Source organism: Phoxinus phoxinus, assembly GCF_949152265.1.
Source record: "Phoxinus phoxinus genome assembly, chromosome: 23".
Classification (NCBI taxonomy): Eukaryota; Metazoa; Chordata; class Actinopteri; order Cypriniformes; family Leuciscidae; genus Phoxinus; species Phoxinus phoxinus.
The window spans coordinates 21,922,222-21,946,966 of record NC_136898.1 but is presented as its reverse complement, the minus strand read 5'-3'; the positions used below and the strand labels follow the sequence as shown (position 1 = coordinate 21,946,966).

Here is a 24,745-nt window from a genome sequence, read left to right as displayed (position 1 = left end):
AACATTATCTACACAGACAAACACGGTGATTTTAGATGTGTTTTCTCCTCTTCCCTCCCGACGTCTCCGTATAAAGTGCCATTCCCTCCATCTCGGCTTCGACTCCAATAGAAGGATCAGTTTAACGATTGCACTCACGTCTCTTCTTCCTCTGATTCTCCTGTATAGACCAGATTTACAGTGTTCATTATTCTGCAGGATACACGGGAGCGCGAACATAAAAGTGCTGTCTGTGGAGTGTGTTTACAGCGGTATAAGTGTTACAGGAAAATCCCTACTAGTTACACACAGTGAAAAGAGCACTGGGAAAATGTCCAACACAGACTCACTGGGAAAACGACATTTGGGCAAATGTGTATCACGGTGCTTTTTTAAAAGTGAAATGTCAGGTGAGTCAGTTATTTCTGAAACCAATGACTGAATCTGGTTGTTGTACGTATCGCATTTGAAAATAATATACCGCCTTCACTAAACCTGACAATGAACCAAACTGATGGTGTTATCAAAAAAGCAAACATGAGATTAAACCGCTTGTTTTATGTAAAAATGTATTCGTTTACAAATGCTCGATGGTAAAAGTGTTTTGAGGTCGTAGCATTCTTTAGCGCAAGGAACTAAGTGAAAATAAGTCTTTATTAATCGATAATCTGCCCATGTAATCATAATTTATGTGATAAGGAATAAGTTGTTGGTCTTTTACTAGTTTTCATTTCAGCTGGAAACTGAACGTCACACGTTTCAAACTGAGCACCACAGGTCAGTGTTGGAAAAGTAAGACATTTTCTGAAATAAATTCCTTTTTTTAGCAAAGACGCATTGAATTGGACAAAAGTGACAGTAAGGAGAGTATGTTTATGCACTCGTTTTCATCAATCTCAATGAATCCAACCTGATTTCAGATTCTGAAAGGTCTTTGTACGAACCCTAAACTTTGCAATCTGATTTATATATTTGTGTTTACATGTACATTACATGTATTACAAACAACTTCTGTGTTGAGAATTATTACCATTATGATGTCACCGGAGCTAATACGAGTATAATTGTGTGTTTTTTTTCTCTTAATGACATATCTAAAAGAATAAGCGTTGAGGGCTTTTTGACCGTTCTTCTTTCCTCCCGGGTATTGCCACCAATGTAACTATGTTAAAGGAACACGTCGACTTTTTGGGACTTTAGCTTATTCCCCGTATCCCCCAGAGTTAGATAAGTCCATACATACCCTTCTCATCTCCAGGGCTGCCAACTTTTGAGTTTAGCTTGGAGTGAGATTTTTTTTTTTTTTCAAAAAAAAATACCTTGCATCACAATAAGTTGTGATTGTCAAAACATTTGGTAACTTATTTTTATTAAGTTTACTGACAACATGTTACAATGTTTAGCTGAATGGTTACAATTACTGGCAGGTTACTGTATTTATTATTGCTTGACATTCTCGATTAATTTTGATAATTATTAGTTACAGTAGATACATGTTAAAAAATAAATCACTAATGCTGTAAACATAGAGAGCCCTAGGCTATTTTTATTAAAGGTTAAAAATAACAACTTAAATTAAATATAATGCGTTCTTTATTATAATAACAACTTTATAATATTTTAATGATATAAGTAAAAATATAATATGTAGCTTAATATAGTGGACATATTTAACAAAACTCTATAGCTAATTTTTCCAGCCTATAAATGGTCATTAAATTGCTTTCCTGATGTAAATGTAAGTTATGTGACATTGTTCTAGCCGACCTGTTTTATTGACTTCTTACCGCGGTTGAAAAACACTGATTGATTTAAAAAAAAAAAAAAAGCGTTGGATTGTACTGTGAAGGGTTATAGCACTTACATACTGTTGTCCTACTGCTAGTTTAATTGCTTCTATTGTTTCTCATTTGTAAGTCGCTTTGGATAAAAGCGTCTGCTAAATGAATAAATGTAATGTAAATGTAAATGATCCGAGTCATATACATTTCGGTAAGTTCGGGTTTATTTACTAATAGTAAAGAAGTTAGAGTTGATCACACGTGCCGCTTGAACTGAGGCGCTACAGAGATCTGTCACGTCACATTTACAAGCGCCAAAACGGTATTTATTGTCTGAATTGCGTAATAAAATTGACAGAATCTGAGAGCTGATCATTTATTTTATATCAAAAGTAACCTGCTCTGTCTTGTCTGTCGTTGTCAGTGTCCTTTGCTTCGCGATTTTTTTCTGCGTGAGAAAATGGATGTGTGGCGTGAGAGCGTGTGAAAAGGGCCAATTGCATGAGTCTCACGCTCAATGCGTGAGAGTTGGCAGCCCTGCATCTCCGTGCGTGCCGTAACTCTGTCTGACGCACCCACCACTAGCCTAGCTTAGCACAAAGACTGGAGGTAAATGGCTCCAGCTAGCATACTGCTCCCAATAAGAGACAAAATAACGCCAACATTTTCCTATTTACATGTTGTGATTTGTATAGTCACAGCGTGTAAAAATAACAAGGTCACATGAGACACAGCCATCTTCTAACCGTATACATACTGGGAACTATATTCTCAGAAGGCGAAGCACTGCTACTAAGCTAGGCTAGCGGTGGGTGCGTCAGACAGAGTTACGGCACGCACGGAGATGAGAAGTGTATGTATGGACTTATCTTACTCCGGGGGACACGGTGAATAAGCGAAAGTCCCAAAAAGTTGACGTGTTCCTTTAAAGACTGCTAAAGGAAGTAGGCGAGAAGAGACCGGCAAATGTTCAACATAAACAGCAAAACAAAAGTAAAGCGTCACATGCTGCTTAAACTAAAACAAAGTCCAGGTCTAGTCCTCTCTCGTCTTCCTCTTTCGTCACTCCTCCTTTTATCCGTCACGGCCTTCTTGCCACACCGATCAAAATTGAATTCGTCTCGAACTTGATTCTGATCGATCGAGGTGTTTATATGAAGGCTTTTCAGTTTAATTGAGCTATCAGTCCGATTACTGCATGTAAACGTAGCTAGCGTTCTGAGCTCAAGTCATACTATTTTGCATAAAAATAAGTCTATTCATTGCTAATCTGCCCCTGTAATCATCATTTGTGTAAAAATAAATGCGAGTTGTTAGCGTTTTACTGCCTCTAGTGTTGATTTCCGCTGGAAACCGCAGTGAATTGCATGTATACGTATGTTTTGGACTGGAGTAGGTTTTTTCCAATGAGCCTAGGTTGGGAATGTCACAATCGGAATTAAAATTTGAGACACAACTCAATGCTCCAACTCTAATGAGTGCGTTTCCTCGCATCAGAACTGCTTGTAAGTGTGTAGTTAAAGCGGGGTGAGTGTGAGGTCTCAGACCTGCGGGGATCAGGAGTGTTCCTCCGCGCTGCCGCTGAAGGAGCGACTCCGTATGTGGTTCCTCAGCTGTTCGATCAGCTCTGGATTCTGCTGCTGGATCTGCTGGGCGAACTGCTGTCCACTGAGAGAAACGTCAGCAAACGGGACAGTGTCAGAGTCCTAGTTCATGAGCCACATCAAAACATCCTCAAAACCTTCCGTGGAACACATGTCACGTCAATCAAATGTCAAAGAGAAGATGCTCACGCTTCAATGAGACTGGATATGTCAGATAATCCGCCCACTCCCGCTGCGGGGCCGCCCACTGCATTGGTCATCATGCCCGACATGCTGGTTTTGGACAGTTCATCACAAACACACCTGGTCAGGACTTTTTCAAATATAGCGTGTGTGTCTTAAGAGTTCTCAGTTGCAGTGTTACAGGGTTCGTACAGACACGGTAAAAAGAAATTGCAGGACTTTAAGGACTTTTTTTTTACTCAAATTACAGATATGAGGTTGTATACAACTTACAACGTATTTAATAATATATATTGAAAACAAAGTTTATAATTGCGATACTTAGTATCGAGAATAGGTCTGATGGGGGTTTATCAGACGGGCTGCCGTGTTCATTTTGAGTGAAAAGATTGCATTTGTGCCTTTTTGAAAAAATTAAGTTTCATATATATATATTGTATTTTAAAAAGACAAGCACTTTTCAAGTACCTCTTCATAAATATGGCCGTTTTCCAGGACTTAAATTTCAAAAAGTCAAATTCAAGTACTTTAAGCACCTTGTACGAACCCTGGTATTGGCTGTTTGAAGGGATAGTTCATCCAAAAAATGTTTGTTCGTGTGTGATTGTAGCGTGAGAACAAACCTCATCGGTTCTCATACGTCAAGAAAGTACGGTTGAGTTTTGTTTACCATATTTGATGCACATATTTGATGCACTCTATGTACGTGCATTGATCAATTAAGATACTACGCCTTAATAAAAGCCTAAAACATATCTGTTCATCATATTAAGAGATTGTTACTGCTTGAAACAAATTGCCCTATCTCAGCAGATGTACACTATTGTTCAAGAGTTGACAAAGAAGTGAAAGTCAAGTCATTTATTTTAAACTTTCTATTTGTAAAAGAAGTTTGGAAAAAAATTTCATGGTTTAAACAAAACTAATAAGCAGCACACCGGTTTTCAACAATATAAAAATGATTTGTGTAAGCATGACCATGTTTGTATGTGCAATAAAAGCATAAAATAAATGAAACTGCTCAATTCATTCTTCATGTACGTTCTGAAGCTGGAAAATGTTGATTGCGTAGACTTTCAATAGCCGCGTTTCCATTACCCTTCAAATTGCGCAAATTGAAATTGCGAATTGAAAATACGCTCAATGGAAACACGTCAATTTCGCAAAAACTCTCGTTTATCGCAAACAAGTTTTTACGCTCGCATGAGGAGGTTTTTCAGCCAATTCGAAAAAGGAATATTTCGCAAAACTGCAATGGAAACAGTTTTTGCGCATTTCCAGTCACCTGACTTAGAAGACGCGGTGTGTTTGGGGTCCGTGTACGCAAATAATAATAATTATCATCATTATTAGCCTATAACATTTACTAGGCTACATATTTAGATGACGCTTTTATCCAAAAAAGGAACAAAGCAATTCGTCAAATGTCATTCATAATACGGGTTAGACAATAATAATACAGAGGAGATTATCACAAATAAACACAATATTTTGACGCATATCTAAGGGTATGTGTGGAGTGTGGAGCGCGCACTACGTGGCACGGAGGCGCGGGCGTGAACACTTGCATTTTCCTATTAACAGTGAAACTTAATATAGCCTACTCTATAATTTCTGATCATACAGAAAATAATAATACATTATTTGTAACTACTTTTATTTGTGTAAACAATAACAAGAAAATGTTGTGCTTTTGTAAAATAAAATAAAAAAATCAGGCGCGTTTTCATGATCTCCCTGAACTGGAGCGCGAGAACTGAAACAAAATATAGCCTAGGCCTATATAGCTAAAGCTTGAAATGACCACTTTAAAACGAACAAATTCGAATCGAAAGCTAATACATTTTGTTCTGATTAAGTAATCCGTATGAAAGGTGCATTTCTCTCTAAAAGAGCATCTGCTTAACAGCGGAGATGGAGATGTTTTTAGCCGAGTTAGAAAATTAATAATATTAATGGCTCTTCTTATTCAGCACTGCGGGAAAATGTCAATTCCAGGTTCTAATTTGGCCTTAGAAAACCAGTAAAATCGACAAGTTTTCCATATTAATTTGTGAATATTTTACATGTTTAATAAAGGGGAAAAAAGTCATTAAACAAACATCTGAAAATTCGTCGATATTTACTTTTTTGCGCAACAGTTGGTGTAGCCAGTTCAAATTAAAATTGTGGTGTTCAACTTTGCGTTTTAAAAAGACAACCGTTTATTTTTCGTTTTTCAATTACGGGTTTAAAAAGGAAAAAACGAATGGACACAAAAGTAGCCTACATGGATCGTTTGGAATAGGAGACAGAGTTCTTTATTAAATTCATAAAAGAAACAATAATTAGCCTATAGGAATACTGGATTCTAAACTTCAAAGAAATGCCACAATCAAAACCTCAGCGCAGAAATGAGGGTGAAACACCCAGAAACTCCTTATATTTCGTTTGGAATATAAGGGTCTTTCCCTGCCATTAATGCTTGGATAACACGTACGTCTCCTTCCATTAATAATAATAATAATAATGCGGTGGCTGTGAGATTATATAAACCAACGTCCGCTGCCGTGATTTTTAGAATGACTTTATCGCGAGAGAAAAAAGGACGTTTTAGTCGCATAACATCGGTTAATGGAAACGCCGTCATTTCGCAATAGTTTTGTATCGATATTTAGATAAAAGCGCAAAACATTTGCGCAAATCTGTAATGGAAACGCGGCTACTGATGACAGAATATAAAAAAATATATTTCATTGTGTTCCAAAGATGAACAAAAGTCATACAGGTTTGGAACGACATACGGGTGTGTAAATGATGACAGAAATGTCATTTTTTGGGTGAACTATCCCTTTAAATGAATTGAAAGGTTTAGACAGAGTTGATTTATTAAACTCACAGTTGTTGCACCTGCTGGTTTTGCATCACACTGGCAGCCTATAGTGCAAAAGAGAGAGTGTTTGAGTGGATACAAACATCAAATTTAAAGAATACATGACAGTGACATTGTAAGATTACTGTTTTAGATCCAATACATACAGCCTTGGTGACCAGAGACTCTTTCTGACAGACTCCAAACTTATAAACGATAAAAAATTTAGCCTTTCACTTCCTTGAAAATTGATGAAGATTTTGTCCGATAAAATGCTCTGCACTATATCCTGCAGAGTAGTACTGTATGGTAATGTACTACTCCAAACATAGCCATAGGGTCTTTAAAGCTGCAGTCCGTAGTTTTTCCTCTCTGTCGCCATCTCTGTTCGGAATCTGCAATTGCAGTTATTCGCGGAATTATCCACTTTACGCGGGTTGTGTCTCGGCATGTGTACAGATGTGACGTAATACTAGCCGAGACTCTTCTTTATGTGTGCAGATGTGACGTAATACTAGCCGAGACTCTTCTTTATGTGTGCAGATGTGACGTAATACTAGCCGAGACTCTTCTTTATGTGTACAGATGTGGCGTAATACTAGCCGAGACTCTTCTTTATGTGTACAGATGTGACGTAATACTAGCCGAGACTCTTCTTTATGTGTACAGATGTGACGTAATACTAGCCGAGACTCTTCTTTATGTGTACAGATGTGACGTAATACTAGCCGAGACTCTTCTTTATGTGTGCAGATGTGACGTAATACTAGCCGAGACTCTTCTTTATGTGTACAGATGTGACGTAATACTAGCCGAGACTCTTCTTTATGTGTACAGATGTGACGTAATACTAGCCGAGACTCTTCTTTATGTGTACAGATGTGACGTAATACTAGCCGAGACTCTTCTTTATGTGTGCAGATGTGACGTAATACTAGCCGAGACTCTTCTTTATGTGTACAGATGTGACGTAATACTAGCCGAGACTCTTCTTTATGTGTACAGATGTGACGTAATACTAGCCGAGACTTCTTTATGTGTACAGATGTGACGTAATACTAGCCGAGACTCTTCTTCATGTGTGCAGATGTGACGTAATACTAGCCGAGACTCTTCTTCATGTGTACAGATGTGACGTAATACTAGCCGAGACTCTTCTTTATGTCTACAGATGTGACGTAATACTAGCCGAGACTCTTCTTCATGTGTACAGATGTGACGTAATACTAGCCGAGACTCTTCTTTATGTCTACAGATGTGACGTAATACTAGCCGAGACTCTTCTTTATGTGTACAGATGTGACGTAATACTAGCCGAGACTCTTCTTTATGTCTACAGATGTGACGTAATACTAGCCGAGACTCTTCTTTATGTGTACAGATGTGACGTAATACTAGCTGAGACTCTTCTTCATGTGTACAGATGTGACGTAATACTAGCCGAGACTCTTCTTCATGTGTACAGATGTGACGTAATACTAGCCGAGACTCTTCTTTATGTCTACAGATGTGACGTAATACTAGCCGAGACTCTTCTTTATGTGTACAGATGTGACGTAATACTAGCCGAGACTCTTCTTCATGTGTACAGATGTGACGTAATACTAGCCGAGACTCTTCTTTATGTGTACAGATGTGACGTAATACTAGCCGAGACTCTTCTTTATGTGTACAGATGTGACGTAATACTAGCCGAGACTCTTCTTTATGTGTGCAGATGTGACGTAATACTAGCCGAGACTCTTCTTCATGTGTACAGATGTGACGTAATACTAGCCGAGACTCTTCTTTATGTGTACAGATGTGACGTAATACTAGCCGAGACTCTTCTTTATGTGTACAGATGTGACGTAATACTAGCCGAGACTCTTCTTTATGTGTACAGATGTGACATAATACTAGCCGAGACTCTTCTTTATGTGTACAGATGTGACGTAATACTAGCCGAGACTCTTCTTTATGTGTACAGATGTGACGTAATACTAGCCGAGACTCTTCTTTATGTGTACAGATGTGACGTAATACTAGCCGAGACTTCTTTATGTGTACAGATGTGACGTAATACTAGCCGAGACTCTTCTTTATGTGTACAGATGTGACGTAATACTAGCCGAGACTCTTCTTTATGTGTACAGATGTGACGTAATACTAGCCGAGACTCTTCTTTATGTGTACAGATGTGACGTAATACTAGCCGAGACTCTTCTTTATGTGTACAGATGTGACGTAATACTAGCCGAGACTCTTCTTCATGTGTACAGATGTGACATAATACTAGCCGAGACTCTTCTTTATGTGTACAGATGTGACGTAATACTAGCCGAGACTCTTCTTTATGTGTACAGATGTGACGTAATACTAGCCGAGACTCTTCTTTATGTGTACAGATGTGACGTAATACTAGCCGAGACTTCTTTATGTGTGCAGATGTGACGTAATACTAGCCGAGACTCTTCTTTATGTGTACAGATGTGACGTAATACCAGCCGAGACTCTTCTTCATGTCTACAGATGTGACGTAATACTAGCCGAGACTCTTCTTTATGTCTACAGATGTGACGTAATACTAGCCGAGACTCTTCTTTATGTGTACAGATGTGACGTAATACTAGCCGAGACTCTTCTTTATGTCTACAGATGTGACGTAATACTAGCCGAGACTCTTCTTTATGTCTACAGATGTGACGTAATACTAGCCGAGACTCTTCTTTATGTCTACAGATGTGACGTAATACTAGCCGAGACTCTTCTTTATGTGTACAGATGTGACGTAATACTAGCCGAGACTCTTCTTTATGTCTACAGATGTGACGTAATACTAGCCGAGACTCTTCTCTATGTCTACAGATGTGACGTAATACTAGCCGAGACTCTTCTTTATGTCTACAGATGTGACGTAATACTAGCCGAGACTCTTCTTTATGTGTCCAGATGTGACGTAATACTAGCCGAGACTCTTCTTTATGTCTACAGATGTGACGTAATACTAGCCGAGACTCTTCTTTATGTGTACAGATGTGACGTAATACTAGCCGAGACTCTTCTTTATGTCTACAGATGTGACGTAATACTAGCCGAGACTCTTCTCTATGTCTACAGATGTGACGTAATACTAGCCGAGACTCTTCTTTATGTCTACAGATGTGACGTAATACTAGCCGAGACTCTTCTTTATGTGTACAGATGTGACGTAATACTAGCCGAGACTCTTCTTCATGTGTACAGATGTGACGTAATACTAGCCGAGACTCTTCTTCATGTGTACAGATGTGACGTAATACTAGCCGAGACTCTTCTTCATGTGTACAGATGTGACGTAATACTAGCCGAGACTCTTCTTTATGTGTACAGATGTGACGTAATACTAGCCGAGACTCTTCTTTATGTGTACAGATGTGACGTAATACTAGCCGAGACTCTTCTTCATGTGTACAGATGTGACGTAATACTAGCCGAGACACTTCTTCATGTGTACAGATGTGACGTAATACTAGCCGAGACTCTTCTTTATGTGTACAGATGTGACGTAATACTAGCCGAGACTCTTCTTTATGTGTACAGATGTGACGTAATACTAGCCGAGACTCTTCTTTATGTGTACAGATGTGACGTAATACTAGCCGAGACTCTTCTTTATGTGTACAGATGTGACGTAATACTAGCCGAGACTCTTCTTCATGTGTACAGATGTGACGTAATACTAGCCGAGACTCTTCTTTATGTGTACAGATGTGACGTAATACTAGCCGAGACTCTTCTTTATGTGTGCAGATGTGACGTAATACTAGCCGAGACTCTTCTTTATGTGTACAGATGTGACGTAACACTAGCCGAGACTCTTCTTTATGTGTGCAGATGTGACGTAATACTAGCCGAGACTCTTCTTCATGTGTACAGATGTGACGTAATACTAGCCGAGACTCTTCTTTATGTCTACAGATGTGACGTAATGACACAAAGACATGCTCGAATTTCCCGCGGAAATCCACCAGTACCACTGGAATTAAAAACATTACTCCAAGCTTACAGTTTTGAATCGAGCTAAGGCAAGCAGATAGTTTTGAACACTGGCTTGTTATGTACTTGCTCAAACATTTATTTTGGATCATTTTTAACCCCAAAAAGTTACGGACTGCAGCTTTAAGTAGCATAATCAATGCCTAGAGCATGTCAAATTCATCTTTCTTGAGTTCTTCCTTCCTCTACACCAAAGCAGTCACACCCTGCATTACATTTTGTGCATTTAGGTCTTAAAAGTCGGTTCTTTTTATGAAATCGTCCCAATTTCTAGACTGCTGCAGTGTGCTAGAAACCCCACGCTCACCCTCAGTCTGATTCAGCCGACTGCCCCTTTAACTCTGGCATGTGCTGCATTCCTGACACATGAAAGGGGTCGCAGGGTCGATTTATGACCCATTTCATAAATACTATTAACAGAGAAATGCGAAACCACACACTGGCGCATACCATGCTAATGAAAGCAGGGTTATTGATGAGGCTGGCCATGTCAAACCCCAGTCCTGTGGCCGTCTGTGAGAACACAACATGTAAAAGCTAATGTTAGGAGTTATTATGGGCTAGTTCTCATATTTAATTACTCAACTGGGATACTCAATATACATTCATTAAAAACTAAGATAGACTGCAGTTCTTCATAAGGTGGATCAAGCTACATACGACAGCAGCTTCTTCTACTCACAGGACTGGATGCTTCTTTTTGTTTCTGCTCTGCGATCTTTAGGTTGGATTTGTAGGTGTCGTTTTCAGGATCTAACACCAGAGCTTTATTAAAATAAGATATCGCTTCTGGATACTTGCTCATAGACGTTAGAGCCAATCTATAATCATAAAGAGATCAAAGAAGATAAAAGTACTGTAATTTTGTAAATTAATAACTGTAACATACTGGTTACTTTTAATATTTTAGATTCACTTTTAAAATCTGTTGTATAAGTCAGCAGAGATGGGAATTAAGATGAATGCACTTATTCTGGTTTCTGAATCATCGGAGGATGCTAGTTCCATAATGATTTCATTTATGATTTTCAGTACATAACTATATACCTAATATATACCTAACTATAACTATATTTACTATATACTTCTTTTTTTCCTATTTGGTTATAACCAAATATTCAAGACTTTGGGGATAGCTCATGAGACTGATTCATTTAATGCTCATGAAACTCATTCATTTAATGCTCGTGAGACTGATTCATTTAATGCTCATGAAACTGATTCATTTAATGCTCGTGAGACTGATTCATTTAATGCTCATGAAACTGATTCAGTTAATGCTCATGAAACTGATTCATTTAATGCTCATGAAACTCATTCATTTAATGCTCATGAAACTCATTCATTTAATGCTCATGAGACTGATTCATTTAATGCTCATGAAACTGATTAATTTAATGCTCATGAAACTGTTTCATTTAATGCTCATGAAACTGATTCATTTAATGCTCATGAAACTGATTCATTTAATGCTCATGAAACTCATTCATTTAATGCTCGTGAGACTGATTCATTTAATGCTCATGAAACTGATTCAGTTAATGCTCATGAAACTGATTCATTTAATGCTCATGAAACTCATTCATTTAATGCTCATGAAACTGATTCAGTTAATGCTCATGAAACTCATTCATTTAATGCTCATGAGACTGATTCATGTAATGCTCATGAAACTGATTCATTTAATGCTCATGAAACTGATTCATTTAATGCTCATGAAACTGATTCATTTAATGCTCATGAAACTGATTCATTTAATGCTCATGAAACTCATTCATTTAATGCTCATGAAACTGATTCATTTAATGCTCATGAAACTGATTCATTTAATGCTCATGAAACTGATTCATTTAATGCTCATGAAACTGATTCATTTAATGCTCATGAAACTGATTCATTTAATGCTCATGAAACTGATTCATTTAATGCTCATGAAACTGATTCATTTAATGCTCATGAAACTCATTAATTTAATGCTCACGAGACTGATTCATTTAATTCTAATGAAACTGATTCATTTAATGCTCATGAGACTGATTCAGTTAATGCTCATGAGACTGATTCATTTAATGCTCATGAAACTGATTCATTTAATGCTCATGAAACCAATTCATTTAATGCTCATGAGACTGATTCATTTAATGCTCACGAAACTCATTAATTTAATGCTTATGAAACTGATTAATTTAATGCTCATGAAACTGATTCATTTAATGCTCATGAAACTGATTAATTTAATGCTCATGAAACTGATTCATTTAATGCTCATGAAACTGATTCATTTAATGCTCATGAAACTGATTCATTTAATGCTCATGAAACTGATTCATTTAATGCTCATGAAACTCATTAATTTAATGCTCATGAAACTGATTCATTTAATGCTCATTAAACTGATTCATTTAATGCTCATGAAACTGATTCATTTAATGCTCATGAAACTGATTCATTTAATGCTCATGAAACTGATTCATTTAATGCTCATGAAACTGATTCATTTAATGCTCATGAAACTGATTCATTTAATGCTCATGAAACTGATTCATTTAATGCTCATGAAACTCATTCATTTAATGCTCGTGAGACTGATTCATTTAATGCTCATGAAACTGATTCAGTTAATGCTCATGAAACTGATTCATTTAATGCTCATGAAACTCATTCATTTAATGCTCATGAAACTGATTCAGTTAATGCTCATGAAACTCATTCATTTAATGCTCATGAGACTGATTCATGTAATGCTCATGAAACTGATTCATTTAATGCTCATGAAACTGATTCATTTAATGCTCATGAAACTGATTCATTTAATGCTCATGAAACTGATTCATTTAATGCTCATGAAACTCATTCATTTAATGCTCATGAAACTGATTCATTTAATGCTCATGAAACTGATTCATTTAATGCTCATGAAACTGATTCATTTAATGCTCATGAAACTGATTCATTTAATGCTCATGAAACTGATTCATTTAATGCTCATGAAACTGATTCATTTAATGCTCATGAAACTGATTCATTTAATGCTCATGAAACTCATTAATTTAATGCTCACGAGACTGATTCATTTAATTCTAATGAAACTGATTCATTTAATGCTCATGAGACTGATTCAGTTAATGCTCATGAGACTGATTCATTTAATGCTCATGAAACTGATTCATTTAATGCTCATGAAACCAATTCATTTAATGCTCATGAGACTGATTCATTTAATGCTCACGAAACTCATTAATTTAATGCTTATGAAACTGATTAATTTAATGCTCATGAAACTGATTCATTTAATGCTCATGAAACTGATTAATTTAATGCTCATGAAACTGATTCATTTAATGCTCATGAAACTGATTCATTTAATGCTCATGAAACTGATTCATTTAATGCTCATGAAACTGATTCATTTAATGCTCATGAAACTCATTAATTTAATGCTCATGAAACTGATTCATTTAATGCTCATTAAACTGATTCATTTAATGCTCATGAAACTGATTCATTTAATGCTCATGAAACTGATTCATTTAATGCTCATGAAACTGATTCATTTAATGCTCATGAAACTGATTCATTTAATGCTCATGAAACTGATTCATTTAATGCTCATGAAACTCATTAATTTAATGCTCACGAGACTGATTCATTTAATTCTAATGAAACTGATTCATTTAATGCTCATGAGACTGATTCAGTTAATGCTCATGAGACTGATTCAGTTAATGCTCATGAGACTGATTCATTTAATGCTCATGAAACTGATTCATTTAATGCTCATGAAACCGATTAATTTAATGCTCATGAGACTGATTAATTTAATGCTCACGAAACTCATTAATTTAATGCTTATGAAACTGATTAATTTAATGCTCATGAAACTGATTCATTTAATGCTCATGAAACTGATTCATTTAATGCTCATGAAACTGATTCATTTGATTCTCATGAAACTGATTCAGTTAATGCTCATGAAACTGATTCAGTTAATGCTCATGAGACTGATTCATTTAATGCTCATGAAACTGATTCAGTTAATGCTCATGAAACTGATTCAGTTAATGCTCATGAAACTGATTCAGTTAATGCTCATGAGACTGATTCAGTTAATGCTCATGAAACTGATTCAGTTAATGCTCATGAGACTGATTCAGTTAATGCTCATGAGACTGATTCATTTAATGCTCATGAAACTGATTAATTTAATGCTCATGAGACTGATTCATTTAATGCTCATGAAACTGATTCAGTTAATCCTCATGAGACTGATTCAGTTAATGCTCATGAAACTGATTCAGTTAATGCTCATGAGACTGATTCAGTTAATGCTCATGAGACTGATTCATTTAATGCTCATGAAACTGATTAATTTAATGCTCATGAAACTGATTAATTTAATGCTCATGAAACTGATTCAGTTAATGCTCATGAAACTGATTCAGTTAATGCTCATGAAACTGATTCAGTTAATGCTCATGAAACTGATTAATTTAATGCTCATGAAACTGATTCAGTTAATGCTCATGAGACTGATTCATTTAATGCTCATGAAACTCATTAATTTAATGCTCATAAAACTTATTACCGTAATTTAATGCTCTTGAAACTTTGAAAATGCTATTGTTAGTTCATATCAGCTCAGGTCCATTCAGTTATATTAACAGATACAACTTTTGAATTGAATAATGTATTAGTAATTGTTGAAATGGAAATGATTAAGATGAATAAATGATCAAGTATGATTTTCCGTTGTTAGTTCATGTTAACTCATGTAGTTAACTAATATTAACAATATAATATTATAAACTTCTATAATATTTCTAAATTACATCTAATATTTGTTTTATTTTATTTCAGCCTCATTTCAATGAACGAAAACGATTTTGAAAAGTTTACTTTTAGTCTCAGTTACAATAACAACACTGACGGTTATCCCACAGTAATTAAACCATCTCACCCCATTCTGCCATAAGCTTTACTGTACGAAGCGTCGATGGCGATCGCTCGTTCACAGTCTCCCGTAGCCTCTGTGTAGTTTCCGAGTTTACTATGTGCCGCAGCCCTGAGAGAGAACAATCCCATCAGTCAACACCAAACACCAGCGCATCCGTCTTCACGAGTGTGTGATATCAAAACGTTCACCTGTTACAGTAGTAGACTGCGTTTCTTTGGTCCAACTCAATGGCTTTTGTATAACAGTCCACAGCACTGCTATAATTCTCCTCTTTCATGTGGTTATTCCCTAATAAAGAAACACAAAAGCATTTGAGCATCGGGAATGAATGATGCATTCATTATTGATCATGTTTTTATTTGCATCAACGATTAAGTTATAGATCATGCATCATGTAATATGAATCCGACAGTGTTTCGAGTCTAAATACAGTAGGAAAGGTCGACATGCCCTCATTTTTAAGCTGCTCGGCTCTCTCAATGTCCTCAGGAGATGGAGACGTCTCGGGTAACGTAATAATATCATTCTGTAAACAACAATTAGACAAGAAGCTGTGGGAAAATGTGCGTCTAAAATGTTGCATACTATGCAGAATTAAAACAACAGTGATCAAAATCAAATCATGACTATAAAGTAGTTACTTTGAGGAGAGAGTTGAGGAATATCTCTCTCAGTGGCTGAGGGGCGGCAAGATGGCAGTCACTGGAGCTGATCTTGAAAGTGGTCTCGAGACACTGTACGGCAACTTAAACAGAGAATTATGCATTCATATTTTCAATTTTCTACAATTATGTATTTGTTGTAAAAAAACAAAACAATAATGCTATATATTAATGACATTATAATGCTGATATGGTGGTGTTTCTTACACAATGGTGGCCATTTATGAAGACATTTTTTATTTTGAATGTTTTATGAATATCTTAAATGTGCAATGTTTTACCATGTCTTCATCATTTATTGAAATAATATTTAAAAATGCATACAGTATATGTACAACTCAATTTCTAGAAAAGTTGGGACAATTTATAAAATGCAGTGAGAATCTGTGGTTTGTTATGTCTCTTTAACCTTTATTTAACTGTAAAAGTACAAAGAAAAGATAGGATAAAGAATAAAAGATAGTAACGATAAAGAATAGTATTTTGTAAATATAAAAACATTTTGCTTTTGAAGGCTCCAACACACTCCAGAAAAGTTGGGACAGAGGCATATTTACCACATCACCTTTCCTTTTACTTACACTCTTTAATCCTTTGGGAATTGAGGATACTGAATGTTGCAGTTTTGCAAGTGACATTTTCCCCCGATCTCGCCTGATACAAGACTTGTCTGATTCTCGTTTTCATGACGGGCCATGCACTTTCAACAGAAGACACATCTGGACTGCAGTCAGGCCAGTCAAGCACATCCTCTCCACAGTGTCTAGAAACCACTCAGTTGTAGCACATGCTGAATGAGGCCTGGCATTGTCTTGCTTCCCAGGAAAGATGTCATCTTGATGCCATTAAATGTCTCTTTTCAATCCCAATACACACCTCCACGTCATTGGTACCTTCACACAAATACCAGGACATATGTTTGCTTTTGAGCTGTCGCTGATGAAAGGCTGGGTGGTCCCTTTGGGACTGAGAACTCAATGTCTGTTTTTCCCCAAAACTGCTGAAACACGACCCATCAGGACCACAGCACACATTTCCACTGTGTTTGAATCTCTGCATTGAACAGATGAACAGCTTTCTCTTGCGTAACAGAGATTCCAGTTGCATTTCTTGATGTTGATGTGTTCAGTGACAACGGTTTTCCAAAGTACTCTTGAGCCCATGTGCCTATATTTAACACAGTAGCATGACGGTTTCTCATGCAGTGCCATCTGAGGGGTCAAAGGTCACGCACATTCAACAGAGGTCTCCTGCCTTGCCCTACACAGACTGAGATTTCTCTGGTTTCCCTGAATCTTTTCACAATACGCAATCTTGCATTGAGAAATGGGATTTTTGAATTGTTTGACAATTCTCTCGTGACATTTGACATAAAGCGATGACCCATAAAGCCATGACCCGTCTTAACTGGCAAAGATCACGATACCCTCACCTATCACCAGTTCACCTGCTCACTGTGGACTGTTTCAAAAGAGTTTAACTTGGTTATTCTATAAGCTTTTCACTTTTATTTTGCCTCTTTCACAACTTTTTTTGGAATGCGTTACATCCACACTTCCAAAATGTGTTTATATTGACAAAATACAATTCATTTGTACACTGTAAACCTTTTTTTTTTTTTTACCTTTGCCAGTTAATTAAAGTTAAAGGTTCAAGAGAATGAACAAATAACAAACTCTTGGTTTTATTGCATTTTACCAAATGTCTCAACTTTTGAGGCCCTTAAAGTGTACCTTCAATGGTAACTCTTTACAAAAAGGTTCATTAGTTAACATTAGTTAAAGGTATAGCGGAGGATTTTCTTTTTCCGGGTGGGTAGCCTATACTATTGGTCCACCTAAGTGTCAATCATTCTGGTGATTTGACTATGATTTAGCGTGCGCTAAAAGCACAGGTTGGGCTTCCCACTGATGCCGCAGTCGCGAAGATTCTACTAGACAGGTAAATTTTGTCATGCTATTTGGAGAAATCCATTTAAAATCACTGCTAGTAGGCGTTCCCTCTCGGGAGCAAATAGAGTGTTGCGCATGTGCATTTTTTAAAAAAAATGGAGAGGGCGGGTCTTTTCTAAAATTAGGTAAGATCCTCTGCATTACCTTTAACAAACACAAACTATCAATGAGCAATATATTTGTTACTGTATTACTTAATATTTTTGTTAATGTTAGTTAAAGATACAATATGTAATTTTTTTGCCGCTAGGGGTCGCTAACCTCTTACAATAACAAAGCCGTAGTTTGATGACGCAAAATTTCCTGCGGAATTATGGAACTTGTCGTCAAGTTGATGGATCTAATAATGTTTATGGATGAGTGAATACATTGATGTTTTTATCATGACTGTGGTGTGAAGCATGTCACGATTGCTAAAGAGAGACAGATATCAGCGCACACACACGAGTCCCGCGAGCCTCGCGGATATAAAGGAATAATGACATTTGATTCTACCGAACTACCCGCAAGTGCTGAAGTACTACTAACACACGTCAGTTTATTAAACGTGTAAGGTAACGCAGCGCTGTTCCACTCGCTCAACACTATCACACTAAACTGCATTTGAGTGTGTTGAAAGTTATAATATTATTCTATGTGTTAGTTTGTTGGCTGTATGAAACTAGCAGTAAGCTAGATCAACATTAGAATAACATACAGATCATAATGTAACATTTCATCATGTTGAGCTATATAACATTGATTAGTTTTATGTACATTTGCTCACCTGTCTAATAAAGTACATGCAAAGGCGTCTCGTCAAGTGGAAGTTTGTCACGGACGTGGAGCTCTCGGCATCTCGAAAACGGCACGCTGATATTGATCCTCGTTTTAGTTCTCCTTTTGTCCCAAAGTCTGCTTGCCATTACTTGAGCGCAGACCAGGGATAACGCGGATATTACGTCAGTAACAGGCAACAAGTGAACAGGGATTCCGGGACGGCCCATTATTTAAAATTGGAATTTCTCAGAAATTATAAATCTTTGGGAACTTTTGGGATATTGTAAGTACACAACTGCAGGAGATATATCACACTGTGCAAGTGATCATATTGTACCTTTAATATAAATACAGCTGTTCATTGATTGTTCATGTTACTTCACAGTGCATTAACTAATGTTAACAAATACAACCTTGAAATTAATATTAACTAAGATTAATAAATGCTGTAAAGTATTCTTAGTTCATGTTAACTTCGGTAGTTAACTAATGAACCTTATTGTAAAGTGTTACTCATTCAATACAATTAAGCACACTTCTTTGTTTTACAAATCACAAAATGGCCACATTTTTGTCAGTTAATCGATCTCTGATATATCAGGCCGCCGACGTATCACTGATAATCATGTAATTAAACAGAAAGTAAAATAGTTTGCAGTGGTGACTTTCAGAAAGTCCTTCTGATGTGACAGAGTCCCGAATCTGAACAGCCAGTCCAAGAAAAGGCCTGTGACTTTAAATGTTTTAAACATGAGGCTGACCTACCTTCCAGGCTTTCCTGTTCATCTGAATTCAGCGAGCCACAGTGTGTGTGATCTCTGAGGAACTGCACGATCGAATATGCCAAACGCTTTTCCACTGCCATTTTGTCTGGGAGAAACCTGAGGAAAGATTTGTTGAAAAAGGTCCTTTTCAATAGATTCAGACGTTAGAGGAAATGTGGCATGGATGGGTCAGCTGAGAGAGGAATAATGATTTAACAAGAGACTGTACTGACAAAATATTCAATAATGTGTAGGCTACATTTTGCAAGTGATATCAGCTGATTATTCGAAACATATTTAGACACATAATTAGGGGTGGGAATCAAAAATCGATTCCAAATCCAGAATCGGATACTTGTAGTACAATCAATTCCTGTGTGTGTGCATTTTAATGTGATTTCAAACCATTTTCAAGCGCAAGAAGACATGAGAGAGAACTCAACTCCCGCATCGCACACTGTTTTCTTTGCGCAGACATCCAAAGCGGCCTCTCATTGTTTACATCTGATCAAAATGTGTTTTCTGTGATCTGATAGCTATCCGGTCGTGAAAAGGCCAGGTGTAAATGCCCACGAACCGCTTTCGAGATGTATTTAAAACACCACTTCAGGAGGAGGTCTGGGCCGCAATCCAGACTAAACTGGACAAGTGTAAATGCATCTGGTTGTTGAAACCACACATGTAATTTTACTCCTCCCGAAATGTTCAAAAGATAAACGTGATAGAGCGTGTTATGGGTTATATGTCATGTTATAGCCAGATATGACAGCGCTACTGAAACACACATCGCTGTAAATTAATCTGTGTATCTCTTCATCATGCCAACCTGCAAACTGACGCAAATAAAACAGAAAGTAAGTTGCAGACGGTCAAAACACAATCATCTTCATTAAAGGACAAGTTCGGTATTTTACACTTAAAGCCCTGTTTACAGATCGTATCTGATGAAATAGAACGGTTAAGATTAAACTTTGGACAGATGCTGCTGTCGCGAGAATTTTAGGTTTATATCGCTTTCCCCCCTCACCCCCACAATGGTTGTCTATGTGCACTGGCAGATTCCTTCCTAAAACACATTAAACTTTCGTTTACAAAGACGTGAAACTCACCGAGTGGTCAGGGGTGTTCACTGATACGGTCCCAAAAAAAATCGCTGAAAAAGATGCATTCCAACAGGTTTTATCGTAGTTTTTGTCCAACTCCATGACTTGTATTAAATGTGCGGTATTACTCCGCCGCTTGAGTGTCTATTATTCAAGCTCTCAACGGAAGAATCACGGGTGTGACACGTTTGGCAAAATAGGTCCTAAATAAACCTAAAATTCTCGCGACAGCAGCATGTGTCCAAATTTTAATCTTAACCGTTCTATTTCATCAGATACGATCTGTAAACAGGGCTTTAAGTGTAAAATACCGAACTTGTCCTTTAAGAGTAGTAATGATCTTACGGTGCTGATGCCTCTCTCTCTCTCTCTCTCTCTCTCTCTCTCTCTCTCTCTCTCTCTCTCTCTCTCTCTCATATTGCTGTCTTTAATAGTGAAATTAGCTGATGATAAATAAAATGCAGCTCATATCTGTTCTGTTGCTTTCGTTTAGCTATGCGATCAGTAAAAACACATGTAAATGACTAGATGTAAACAGGCCCGTATAGTGCGCGATACTGACTGAACTGTGTTCTCATACACGTCTTCTTGCGCTTGAACACACAAAAGTATGTCAAAATATCCTAGTAAACAGTCGATTATGTCTTAATTGAACGTAAGCAAAACGCATATCTATCAGTATATTGTATCCTGCATTGTGTTTTAAAGTGACAGCAGCCTAATATTCCTGCTACCGTCTGTGTCAATAACGTTAATCGAAGAATAAAAGAAAAAGAAAATCACTCGCTGATCTTGACCGAATAACTTTGGTAACTTTAATAAAGGATTAATCCATATTTTATTTATAAAAAGAAAACTATGCAGTGTTATTTTACATTTAATTCACATTTCTGTACCTGAACTTTATTCAGTTGTATTTTATTAAGTCCAGTTGTTTTTGCTTGTTCATAAACAAATATGTTATATATATAAATGTTTGACTAAATGTTTTTACTTTACTGGAATCAAATCTGGGAAATTGATCATCGGAATCGCTAAATTTCAAACGATGCCCAACCAATAATGCTGCATGTTGTTGCAGGGGTTAATTAATTACATAACAGTCTTCTATTAATTATTTCATCAGCTTCTGCTCATCAAAGCCACATGTCTGTGATCTGAAATATTAAACTGTTCTGGTCCCATGCTGTAGACTAGCCAACAGAATAGTTTCGTGCAACTGTAATAGGCTATTGAGTCTGTTATTATGCATGTCCCTGGATAACAAAAGCCAAAACACATGATGCAGTCATGATGTAATAACGACAAAGGCATCAAAATTCGCCCTTCAACATGAAATATCATTTAGCCTGATGTATATTTAAGAATAAACCTATTGTTAGGTAGATGAGCAGTAGCCTGTGCATCACAGATGGTCTATGTTTACACTGGTTTACACAGATGAGATTGCAGGAGGTTGGGCAATGGCTGAAGACATTCGCAGTTTAATTAACGGACAGAAAGAGAAACCTTTGCAAACGCAAGTCTCTGATACTCTTCTAGACTCATATCATCTCATATCAGCGCACAATATCAATAACATTATAGTCTTGTGGATGCTGTGCGCGCCCCCGCCCACCTACCTGGAGAAAGTGCCCGCAGCGCTCGTTCCAGCCACAGCGTCATGAACACTCGCGTGAGACTGATGGTGATGATGCGCAGCACAGCGCATGCGCCGTCAAGCCGGAAATGGTATTGTTCAAGGACTACAATGAATGGTTCGTGAATCCTACTACGCAAAAGGCATACAATTATTGATATATATATTTTTAATTCTCCCTTTTTTTAATATATTAACTTTCAAAAAACATCAAACAGAAGTGCAGGATACATATAGCATATCTTTATAAGTCTGCATACAGTCTATGGTCTGCATGCACATATTTGCAGAAGACATTCTTTTATCTTGACCAATTTACATATTTTCCTGTATCTTACAAGATAACGCAAAACATTAAGTTCTACAGATTACGTTTTCGGAATAAGAGATGTTTTTTTATACTTTTCTTATTTGTAAGTAATACAATTTAGCTGTCTACATGGGGGGAAGACTTATCAAGAGAGAGAGAGAGAGAGAGAGAGAGAGAGATGAGAGAGAGAGAGAGAGAGAGAGAGAGAGAGAGAGAGAGAGAGAGAGAGAGAGAGAGAGAGTGTGCGTGTGCGTGTGCGTGTGCGCGCGTGCGTGTGTGTGTGTCCATTATTTCATGTGATCTATCATTGCACCTCAAATGTGAAATTAAGTTTTTTGGCTTTTAGTATGATTATGTTCGTCTTACTGTTGACGAACAATGACAACGTTCACATTTAGAAGATATAAGCTTTTAAAACTCAGTCTTTCACTTCCGCCAAAATGGATCTATGATTTCGATGACATCACTCTGCACTTCAGCTTCTCATCAGATTTTCTGTCCAATCAAATGTTCACTAGAATATGAAGCTCCGCCCCCTACACTATAAATAGATGCTGAAGCAGGGACTGAAATTGGTCACTTGTTCACACAATTACAATTTTCTACATGGTGAACATTTTTTTACAGTCTATGATGGTGAATGGCACAAAGTGAACTATAGGGGACAGGGAATGATTCAGACAGTGTAAATATGCTTTCCATTGGGGCGGATGGTTTCACGTTATTGTCACGGGAACCACCGCAGCTCCGGTCTAAAGACCCGATACACTGAGCGGATCATATGATCGAGTCGCCGCAGACCAGAAAACATATGGGATCCATTTGAATTATACACAGAATGCTGATTTTAAAGCGCCATGAAGGAGACTGCGGCTTTACCGAGCTCAACGGTTCTGGCCGAGCTGTGATAAACGAAATGCTATTGGCTATTTTAAAAAGGGGGAGGAGCTGCTTGATATGTCCCGCCCTCTCTTCCTGTTTCAGTGGAAATCACGTCAACACATGAATAATGCGCTGCGTTTCAAGGCACTTCAGTGTGACTTTATAACGGACTCGATTTGAATTATTAACTCTTTATATTACATTGAAATATTAAATATTAACTTTTAATATTTTACACATTTCGTCTATTTAATTTTTCTTGTCTATTTAAATTTTTATAATTCATGTAGTCTATTTCTATTTTCAGTGATAATGCATAACTAAGTAAGTAATTACTGTAATTTAATTACTTTTCCCTTGAAAAAGTAAAGTAAGGGATGTTTTTAATTTATCTTTATGAATAATTTATGAAATTTTATATTATTATTGTTTTTTATATTATCAAAAGTGCATTTTCATGTCTATCATTGTATTGTTCAACTGGTTGAGGTTGATAAAGTAATTAGTAATAAGTAATGCAATACTTTTAGAGATTATACAGTAATGTTGGCGATGTAATAATTATAGCTACTAGCTTGTAATTAATTAGCCACATTTTTTCACTTACCAAACACCAAACACCAAACACTGTCTATTTTGGATACAGGGATTCAAAGAATTTGAACCATGTAGTAAAGGAATTTCACATACATGCTGTTAACATGTTTTTAACATTTAATAACACTTCGGAGTTGTTGTCACTGCTAACTCTCTTTCATCCCCATACATGTAAAGTTACTGATTCTAAGCCCAATTTTAAGCTCTTTTGTGTTGAATTAAAGTTTTTTATATGACTCTCTTTGTTTATAAGCCAACAAGAAAGCTGCTAAAACTGCTCTCTTGTTAAAAAAACAATGATTGTTTCATTATAAGTTGCCTCATGATTTCCTGAAGATTACTTTTTTTAAGTTTCATGTTATGTATTTCTATTTATGTTCATTCATGTATTGTATGTTTAATTTCAATTGCTTTAAATGTTTTATTAATTCGTTTTTTAGTAAACTATCTCTTATAACTTGCTTGAAAGTGTGCTTTATTGCCTTGCTCTACCTTGATTTTTTAAATCCTATTTTGTGTGTGTGATACATACATGTCTCCCCTGTGATCTTTGTTCAATAAAAAAAAAAAAGGGCGGGGGGGGGGGGGGGGTACAAGTGGTTTAATATTCATAAGCCGATCTTCCACCACATTCATTACTTCGCCAGCTGACTGGCTCTCAGCGTCTCCCTTGTAGCCAATCAGAATCCCCTGCCGGGTTACGCAATT

At 36.9% G+C, this 24,745-nt stretch overlaps 1 protein-coding gene across 2 annotated transcripts; it reads right to left on the bottom strand.

Moving 5' to 3' along the window:
- Nucleotides 1–21: 21 nt before the first annotated feature.
- Nucleotides 22–22,345, bottom strand: sgtb (small glutamine rich tetratricopeptide repeat co-chaperone beta). 2 transcript variants are annotated; one of them, XM_079600001.1, is made up of 12 exons: nucleotides 22,232–22,345; nucleotides 19,508–19,623; nucleotides 16,011–16,114; nucleotides 15,820–15,895; nucleotides 15,558–15,657; nucleotides 15,373–15,477; nucleotides 11,098–11,236; nucleotides 10,866–10,928; nucleotides 6,426–6,463; nucleotides 3,554–3,637; nucleotides 3,308–3,428; nucleotides 22–160 (listed from the first exon to the last, which is right to left on the bottom strand). In XM_079600001.1, the coding sequence occupies exons 1-11, from the start codon at nucleotides 22,318–22,320 to the stop codon at nucleotides 3,317–3,319; spliced, it is 1,026 nt and encodes a 341-aa protein (XP_079456127.1). In that variant the 5' UTR covers nucleotides 22,321–22,345; the 3' UTR covers nucleotides 22–160; nucleotides 3,308–3,316. The 2 variants fall into 2 exon arrangements, with proteins under 2 accessions (XP_079456127.1, XP_079456128.1); XM_079600002.1 differs by lacking the exon at nucleotides 10,866–10,928 and having other exon boundaries at nucleotides 22,232–22,334.
- Nucleotides 22,346–24,745: the final 2,400 nt, after the last annotated feature.